General features: G+C 26.7%; 1 protein-coding gene across 2 annotated transcripts in view; it reads left to right on the top strand.

Annotated features, from left to right (window-relative positions):
• Window positions 1-432: 432 nt before the first annotated feature.
• Window positions 433-10158, top strand: part of LOC129957021 (ubiquitin carboxyl-terminal hydrolase 7-like) — a 53199-nt gene continuing 43473 nt past the window's right edge. The window contains exons 1-4 of one of the 2 annotated variants that reach the window (XM_056069129.1): window positions 433-691; window positions 6740-6850; window positions 7780-7882; window positions 8002-8100. In XM_056069129.1, coding sequence (XP_055925104.1) covers window positions 6838-6850; window positions 7780-7882; window positions 8002-8100 — 215 coding nt within the window. In that variant the 5' untranslated portion in view covers window positions 433-691; window positions 6740-6837. Of the gene's footprint in view, window positions 1005-6739; window positions 6851-7779; window positions 7883-8001; window positions 8101-10158 lie in introns of both variants that reach the window. The other variant, XM_056069128.1, reaches the window with a different exon arrangement.

Here is a 10158-nt window from a genome sequence, read left to right as displayed (position 1 = left end):
TCGGAAACTAAGCCGCATTTCTAAGTCACATCTTTATTACCGTACCGTCCTGTGCTTGAAAAATGAAAAACTCATCATTCTCTCTCATTTAGACGGGTTGACAAGATGTAACCATTTTACTAAGGGTACTATTTTGAGAAACTTTGAATATTCAGTCTGAATTTAAAAAAGTATTAAAATATTAAGCAAAATTGCTCATTTAAAGCTATTGAACTTTTTCATCAAATTAAACTTAATCGAAAATACTGATTACATTTATTGAAAAAATGAAACATTATATTTCTAGATGTATTTTTAATAATTAGATTAGATTCAAGTTTATTAAGATAATATTTATTCTGCTGACCAATCACTATTGTTTATTTGCCTATTGCCATCTAGTGGTTGATATTTATAGTGAAACTAAGAGTAATTAAGAGCATAAATAAATAACACAAAAATCTAAAAATTAGCCTCACTGTTTTAGGTAATGCTATAATCAGAGGACGCTAAGAATTGGCATAAAATTAACTGAAATAAAAATCGAATTTTTTTGTAAACAATTAGTAGGTTTCTAAAGGATTATTTAACTTTTAATTCTGTCCCATCATACCCGGCAGAAGTTTTCCGCCATCTTGTTTATTTTCATGACATGAGGTGATCTAACCGTGCGAGGAATACAGGATAGTTATTTGTGAGAACTTATTAATCGGTGAGCATTAAACTAAATTTGCTGACTTCTTTTTGGTTTGTAAATCCGGTGTTCGGGTGTTGATGCCTTCCCCTTATAGGGGGGTTGACACCAGCAGACATTGGGCGAATCGCGAGCAAGTATTTTAAAGTGAGTGTGTCTGGAAAGAATTTGGCAACTGGCTCGGGAAAGGAGAGAACTGTAATTCACATTAAATCGAAGAAAATTAAGGAAAGCTTCTATTGTCCTGTTTCTAATATGAACCATTTAAACCAAGTTGTTTATGATAAACATTGTCACCTTTCAGAATCGGAGGAAATGGACACTCGTGAAGGTGATTATGATAATGATTTTATGATGAAGACGCTGATTCATATACTATATTTATCCTATTAAATTTTTTTATTTATATATGAAAATTATGCAAATTTGATTGCTTTATCATAAAAAATGTTTTTTTAAACAACTGATTTCCTTTATTGTTTATCTTTGATAATGCATGCCATTTTGAATAGTTATTTTGTTGCGTATTTTTCATGTTGGCTTTTTTTTGTGTGTGTGTGTGTAATCTGCATCCAGTACTTTGTTTACTCGTAATATGTTTACGATTTTTTATTAATTTCTGCCTGCTTTCTATGATTTAGCATTTTAAACATTATCCCCTCTTTTTTAGTGTATGCATAAAACTTTTTTTTTTTTTATTGAGCTGCAAAATTTTGTTTTGGAATTACTTAAGAAAATATTGATCTTCTGTTTATGTTTGAAGTCACTGCATGCTTGAATTTGGCTTATACTTTTAAAGTAGCTTATGTATTATAGTCTTTAATTTAGTAGATGTCTCAAAATTTTACTTGCATCACTAAATAAGATCCTTCTCCAATATTACTATTGCTCCCACTCCATCATAAGTATAATTTTTTAATACTAATATTTCTGAAATGAAATAAACTTTGATTGATTTTAAATATGATATAATAAGTTGTATTTATTACGAAGAGTTCTTTTGTCTCTTGAAATAATTGTTTATTACACTGTAAAAAATTTCAAGAGAATTGTGAACCATATACGTATATCATAATGAATCTATCTTCATCTAAAAATCGATATCATCTGTTCTTGTTTAACTTTTTAAATTGTTCTTTATAATAGCAGTCATGATTGATATGCATTTCCATTGACAGCATGTCAAAACTCTTTTTAACTTTTCTTATATAACACTCCAATACGAAATTATGGAGTAATTATTTTATTCATAAAAGTGAAGACAAAGGAAAATTTCAAAAGTTTTTTAAATGTAAACTTTTAGTTTAATGTAAACTTTAGTTTGATTAAAACAGTAATGGGATTACCTATAAAGTATGTTGGTATTTACATATATATGTTTTTTTTTTTATTTTTTTAATGTTCAAGTATTATAATTCATACTATATATTTCAATTAAAAATTGAAAATTATTATATGGAAATGTTAGATATTTATTTTTTTCTTTGATTTATTGGACACTTGGTGCAATTTTGCTGATTTGTTGTTATATTTTTTTTCTATTGTTACTGATGTTTACTTATTTCTGATAATTAAATTTAGTACTTTATCTGTATTTGGGAATTTATTTAAATTATTAAAAAAGAGAGGAGAGAAATTAATGTTTTTATAGAATTCCTAGTTTACTCTTTGATAAATATATTTATTTTTTCATAATAAGAAAAAATTGTTGAGTCATTCTTGATGAGGCTTAATTTTTATAGACATAAAAAATGTCTTAAAAAATTATAATATTGTGATTAAGCATATAATTATGGAATAGTTATATTAATAGATTTCTTACTCAAATTTAAATAGAAAAAGTTGCATTATTTACCTGCCAATTATAAAAAAGAGTGATATGTTGATTTATAATTAAAATTTGCTTCTTAAATCGATTTAATATTAAGCACACAAACATTAATAAAATAAATGAAATTTAGCTGTTACTATTTATTATTTAGTTGACAGTTAGGAAGAATTATAATAGCAGATTCCTTTTGCCCATAAGCTGTAAAAGTATAAGAATTTTTATATTTTAGAATTTAATTTAGTTTTCAGATCTTTGCTTAACTTTTTTCTGAGTAAATGCAATAATTTTTTATTCATCCAGATTGATAGTTTGCAATCTTTTTTGAATTCTTGTAGTCTTTAATGAATGCTTCATGTATAACTCCTATAAGTTGTGAATAATAATAAATAATATATAAACAATAATGAATTGTAAATTTATATAAATAGGGTAAAAAATGAGAACATAGTATGTCTTTATTTGTTCAAAAAATTATTGAACAAATTTTAATTATTGCAGGCGGTATCATGGTTAATCTTATTGACCACTATACATTTTCTCAAATTGAGGAATTAATCTAGATTCAGATGAAAGTAAATTTTTAAATTTTGGCCTAAGTTATGATAAATGTACTGCAGTAATGCTATAACTCTTGTGACTGTATTAAAAATATAAATAAAATTATGAAAATTATATATTTAACGGTATGTTTTGTTTAACGGAAAGCTTATGCTTTGAGACTACACTACATACTTTAACCATTATGTATTTAATTGGTAGCTGTGCTTTTTTTTATCTCAATATTGTAAAATATATTTGAATATTTTTTGAACTGTAACTTTTAACTTTCTAGATTATAAGTTAGTCTGATTTTACTTATGCTGATAAAAATATTCGATGCTATTAGTTTTCATTAATGAGTGTCTCGGCTATATTTCCCAAAATTTTTTCAATAAAAATAATTTTTTTTATAACTTGCAAATAATATTTTTGCTTACCATATTATATATATATCAAAGATAAGAAATTAAAAAAATTTTTGGAAAGACAAATTTAATTATTTCATTTTGTATTTTATAATATTTTTATCTTTTGATATTGTTTGGAAATTGTAAAACTTTTGATATTGATCCTGGAAAAGTAAAAGTTCAGGTAATTAAGAGATAACATAAATTATTTGTTCAGTAATGAATATCACATGAATTGTAAATTCTTTTTAGAATTTTATTGAAAATAAAATATTTCTGTGAAACAGAAAGAGAACACAAAAATATCATAAAACATTTCTCTGCTGGCATCAGCTATATTTTATATTATATGTAATATTTGCATAAATTTAAAACACATTCAGTGTATAAAAAAGATCTGCTCTGTTATTAAAAATTAGTAAAAATGTTCTTAATTTGTGGTATTTTATTGATCATGCGAGTTTTATCTAGCAAAATTAGTATCATTATCTTTTATACTACATATTTATTAAAAAGTAAATGCATGATTAGTTGTTTTCAGAATCAACATTTTAAGTGGAGATACTTTGACTGTTATGTTGCCTTAATATTTTGTAATTCTGTTCTGTTTTATCCTCTGATAAAAAAAAGAGGGAAAAAAGTTTTAAACTATCCTCTAAGAATGTTGAACTAATTTAATTTTTATAAATATATTATGGCGTGTCTTTTTAAAAGTGAAAGGCCAATTTTTATTAAATCAGATTGAGTGATAGTGAATGTAATCTACACTCTTTTTTAGTAAAATAACCAGAATAATTTTCAAAAATATTAAAGTATCCTTTCCCTTACTTTTGTTTAAAAATTGTAATAATTGGGAAGCAACAACCAAAATATTTTTATTTAGTAATTGTTGGTGTCTTTAAAACTTTTTAATTTGCTTTCTTGATGTAATGGTATTGATCACTTTTCATTTCTAATTTGAATTTGTATTTTTAAAAAAATTAAGTTAGCAAGATAAATTTCAGTGTACCATCATAAAAATATGTAAATTAATAAATACAATTCTGAAATTGAATCTTGGGCTCTGCAAAACTTTTTACAAAAAAAATCTTAATTTGGGAAGCTTTAATTTTTTTTAATTAAATAATATATATCAAGAATTTTTAACTTGTAATATCTGTCTCATTAATGGTACATTATATTATTTTTGATAGTTCAATTTTTTAAAAATTATAATCCTAAAATGTTATCCCATTTAAAATTTTATATCCCTTAAAATTAGCATCTATGGTGGCATTCATACTGGTCTTGTGGGAGATAATATTTCAATTCAATAAGGAGATCAGCTTTTAGATATTTTATGTATCAGATGTCTTGTGAATAAGCTTAAAACAATAAAAAAAAATGCAATTTCTGGCTAAAGAGACGTTATATATGCAAGTATATAATTAGTATAATGATAAAATTTTATGCCTTACATTAAATTATGTGTTTGCAAAATTGTATTTTCAGTCTCAGTATAAGTTAAAATTAAATATAGGACATCATTGAAATTTGAACTTGACTTATGCATGAAATTAATTAAATCCTGATCAATAATAAGTCATAATATTTGCTGTTATGCATTATATCATTTTTTACTTCAGTGTATAGTATATTTTTATTTAGTGATAGTAAAATTTCATTTATAAATATAACCAAATAATATGAGAGATTTTTTTTTAAAGCTCTGTTGGCTCATAAAAAAAAAAGATGAGTAGAGAATAAAGTGAATTTATTGTTAAATGTTATGTATGAACATGGTTACTCTTTGACATTAGAGTCGTAAAGATTTGGGCATTTGTCACATCGCTAGACTTGATTTCTGATTCCTTTGTTAAAGAATGTTACCACTAGTTGTATGTAGTGAACCTTATCACCTCTGTAAAGATTGTCATTAATTAGGAAGTTTAAATTTTCATTTAAAGAAAGAATATAGAACAAGAATATCTAAAGATTACCATGTTCCAAAAATGCAATTTTGATATGCTTTTCAGTCAACTCATTGCCAAGGATTTTAACATTCTCCATTTCTTTCAAACCATTTGACCAACTTGTTGAACAAGATCTTCAATGAGACTTGTGTCGTTGCCCTTTTTCATTGGGAATGCAGGTTAGAGCTGATTTTGATATCTTCTCTGAATTAAGGGGATCCAGGTTAACAAAGAGCTTGAAAATAATAGTATAAAAAAACGGTCTTGTATTACTGGCAGTATTGTCTTGTATTATTTACAACTTCCTCTGAAGAGGAGATTGTAAACCTGGCTCATTATGATACGACAGATATATAAATTTTTACAGTGTGATTATGTCAAAAAAATAGCTATGGTTTACATAATTGTCAGTAATAAATTCATTTTGTCTTTTTTTTAAATGATTCATTGGAACTTATTCTTTTGTATGGTTTTTAAAACTTCAATTTTTGATTGTAAATGTTCCATTTCAGATACATTGATATTTAGATGGAAAATGCTTTAATAATGGTACATATAGCTTTTATCTTATTTATGTGGTACAAATTGAAAAAGAGTGGAGACTTCTGGTTTGTATTCATACTGATTATAAACGAAGTTCAATATTTCATTAATTATCCTTTTTCGGTATGTTTCGTATCTTACTTTTAAAATTTTCTAAATGGCAGGATTGGAAATCAAAACTGTTCGTTGCTATCTCTTTTCCTCTTACCCCATTTCAGGTTAAATAATGATGTCCTCTGATTTTACTATAAGATAGTGATTCCTTCTTTTTTTAAAAAATGAATATTATAAACCATATTCTGAAAAATGTATATGCCAATAAATTGTTTTGTATATAGAAACCATATGCTTTAAATTGAATTATTTCATAACATAATAATTCTTTTAATATAATTTTTAATGTATTTGTAGCATTGGAAAAATTATCATTTTTGGTATTGAATGAAGATTACTATTATATGTTACTTCTGCTGATTTCTGTCATTAGAGTTAAAAAGCCAGATACTGTAGTTATAGCACTGACTACGATTCATTATTTTTATTATACACTGCAATAGATCTCTAAAATATTTTCATTTCCTCCCTCTAGAATATGTTTTAAAACAAAAAGCTACTTTGATTTTTCTCTATATTGCAGTTGATATAATGCTTTTAAATTTTATTTGATTTAGATGACAAATGTTAGAAAAATAATTATTTATAATTTTCATTCTATTTTATGCATTTCTATTTTACAAAATATATTTCGTATTATGATAATAAGTGCTTGATAATCTTTATTTATAATTTTTAGATGATAATGGACAAGTCCAAACTGATATTGGTGAAAATGATGAGCGATACCTAAATGGTGATATTACAGAAAATAGTGTAACAAATCAAGAAGAAGCTATGGAAGATGAAGGTATATTTTTATTACTTTCTTTGAATTGATGAAGATTTCAGTATTATTAAATTGCTTGCATAATTAAATAAGTTTTATTACATGATTAAGGCAAAAATCTAAATGTTTAAAAAAGAATTTAAAATGTAATATTTCCCCCTTAATTGTTACATATAAATTTAAATATGTTCTGAAATAAAATTTATACTTTATATTGAGTATTAAAAAAATTAATTGTGGAAAATTTATGCCTACAAAGTTTCAAGTTAGCTAAAGTGTATTTTTTATGATACAACTCTTTGTATGTAATATATTTATAATTTTATGAATTATATTTTTTTATAAAATATAAGAAGATTATGTAATATTATACATAAAAATCAAGCAATATCTATCGTAATTTTGCAGACATGTGGCCAAAAAATGAGACTTGGAATAAGCTTCAATTTATTTTTCAAGGAGTGCAAAAATTTGTAAATGGAAGGAAAAGAGTAGAGATACCAGAACACAGGAGCAAAGGAACAAAATTTTTTCTCTCATTTTAGTAAGAGATTCTGATAGGGATTTTTTTAACACATCAGTTTATGAAAGAGAATCTTGGATATCTTTGAATGGAATGTGTAGGTGTTAAGGATTTTTATCCTTTCGTTTGGAGGAGGGATTTACAAAATCAGCAATTTTTTAGAGTGTGTGTTTGAAATAATTAAATAAAAAGGTAAGATTTAGATCCAGATGTAAGAATAAAGTTATGTGGACTAATTAAAGATAAAAAATAGGAAATTAAGATTTAATCTGATTAAGATTTTACATGTATAAAACTTTTTTAGCATGAAAATGGTGTATTAAATAAGAAATAAAATGTAACTTTTGTAAAAGTAGTTGCATATTTCAAGATTGTGCTCATTGCTCATCTACATTGTTATATATTGTGCTTATCTGTCTAATTGCAGATGAAGCTCGCTCCTCAGCAACTCTGAGGTTTGTTGTTCCCAATTTTAGCAGATTAAAGGAAACAGCTTTAAGTCCTCCCACATACATTCGAAATTTACCATGGTGAGCATTTTCTGTCTGTATTTTGATTTTATTTTTTGTGATACCATTTTTTATTATTGAATCTCCTTGTATTCATTATTTTTTTTATCTGAAAAGAAAAACATTGTTTTTCTCTTTAGGAAAATCATGGTTATGCCTCGTACTACTCACGGCCAGGATAGACAACCCACAAGAAGTTTAGGTTTCTTTTTACAATGTAATGGAGAGTCTGACTCATCGTAAGTATGAATTATTGAAAATATCTCATCATCTTGAAAATGAGGTCTTATCTTGAATGTGATAAATATGTTTTAGAATTAAGTTACTTCATGTTAAAGAAAGCTGTATAATCATTGTAACTTTTCAGTGAGATGCAAGGATTAGAAGCCCCCCCCCCTTTCCGTTATATTTCCATTGGCCCATCAATTCATATAACAGTGGAAATGCTGACATATGTCATTTTTCTTTGAGTTGTCAGTCGTAATGTGCACCAAATAGAGAAGCTTTATGCTATGGTGTTGTGTTTTGATATGCAATCAAGGTTCCTACAGGTCTTAAAAGACTCGCAATTCATTTAAGGACCCTAACAAAGAATATTCCTGATTGAGTCGTTTGGCACAGTTTTCTTTCTTGGTGCTTGTACTTATACATTTTGTTTTTTCTTTTAATTAAAAAAAAATGAATAACACAAAAAGATTTAATCAGACTGAAGGTCCACATAACCTGGGGTCCACTAAATGAAATTATATAACAGTAGCAGCCTTTGGTCACTGATTTGTTCTCTGGCAATACTATTTAAGTTTCATTTTAGTTGAATTTCATAAGCATAATTTTATATTTATGGTTACTTCTGAAAAGTATTTTTAACTTCAGATTTCGTTAGAAATTTAAAATGTTATAACAGTTGCCTTGCACTTATTTTGTACATTAATGTACATGGTTGTGTCTTATGGAATTAAGTTGCACAATGCAACTGTTTTGTGTCATCTGTCATTTAATTGCAAATTGTCAATACCAATTTTACCTTCTTAATTTATGCAAAATATGCATTTAATCCCAATATTAAAATGCAGCATATTTTATGTCATACAATATGATAGCTGGATTAAAATATGCTGATTAAAAGAAATAAAGAATTGTAACCATAATTATTCATTTTAATATCGTCTTTGAAAGCTAATTATACATTCCACAAAATATTTGCTGAAAGAAAAAAATTGAACCCATTGCAATTTTATCAGAAAAAAATTATGCTTTGAATTAATTTAACACATTAATTATGCAGAAACTCATTGTATGTTAATGAATAATTTAAGAAGAGGTTTCTCATTTAATAATACTCATTTTACCATATATGAAGGCTATCTAAAAAGTATCCGACCTTCAATTTTCCTGCGTATCGTAATGATGCTAGAATGGCGCCACTGTCCACAGTGGAAGAAGACAACTTAATGCACATGCTTGAATTTTCTCTCTGTATTCAAGTGTATCAGTCACTGCCTGCTGAGTAAGGTGCTGTTATAAGTGTTCATTGGATTTTTTATTTCTCTCAAGATGACTGAATGAGTTGAGCAAAGATACTACAACAAATTTTATTAAAAGATTGGTTATTCTCAAAATTAAATTATTTGTTAGATTCAGCAAATGTTTGGAGACGATGCTATGGGGTAACACAAGTGAAGGAGCGATTTAACTGATTTTGAAATGGTCACACATTGGTAGAGATGATCACAAATGCATCACAGATACACACCAGAAGGACAAACAATGACAAAAAAGGACTATTTACAAGTTCTATGCTGACTCAGAGATGCAGTTTGGTACAAAATACCTGACCTCTGGACGATGAAAAAGCTGGCCATTGCATTGTATAATGCTCTGGCTCCTTTGTTACACCTGATCCAGATTTTCTTGGTTTTTTTTCTTCTTTCAGTTGTCTCCCAATCTCCTTACTCTCCAAATATGGTTCCTAGCTATTTCTGGTTGTTTCTGAAATTGAAGATGCTGTTGAAAGGATCCTGTTTTGAGAGTATATAATGCTGAGTGACAATGGAGATGAACACCATTCCAAAAGATGCCTTCCAGGAATGTTTTTGGCAGTGGAAGGATCATTGGGCTAATTGTATGAATGTACAAGGGACCTACTTTGAAAGAGATTAGGGTCCCAATTTGGTCACTTAGATAGCCCTCATATTCCGACTTATTAAATATATTTTTATATGTATGAATGGTTTTCTGAAACTCCATCTTCTTGTTTAAACAATAGTTCTAATTATTCAAAAAATGAAGTCTAGTTT

The sequence above is a fragment of the Argiope bruennichi genome, chromosome 11, assembly GCF_947563725.1.
Source record: "Argiope bruennichi chromosome 11, qqArgBrue1.1, whole genome shotgun sequence".
Taxonomy (NCBI): Eukaryota; Metazoa; Arthropoda; class Arachnida; order Araneae; family Araneidae; genus Argiope; species Argiope bruennichi.
This window is presented reverse-complemented; position numbering and strand designations above follow the sequence as displayed.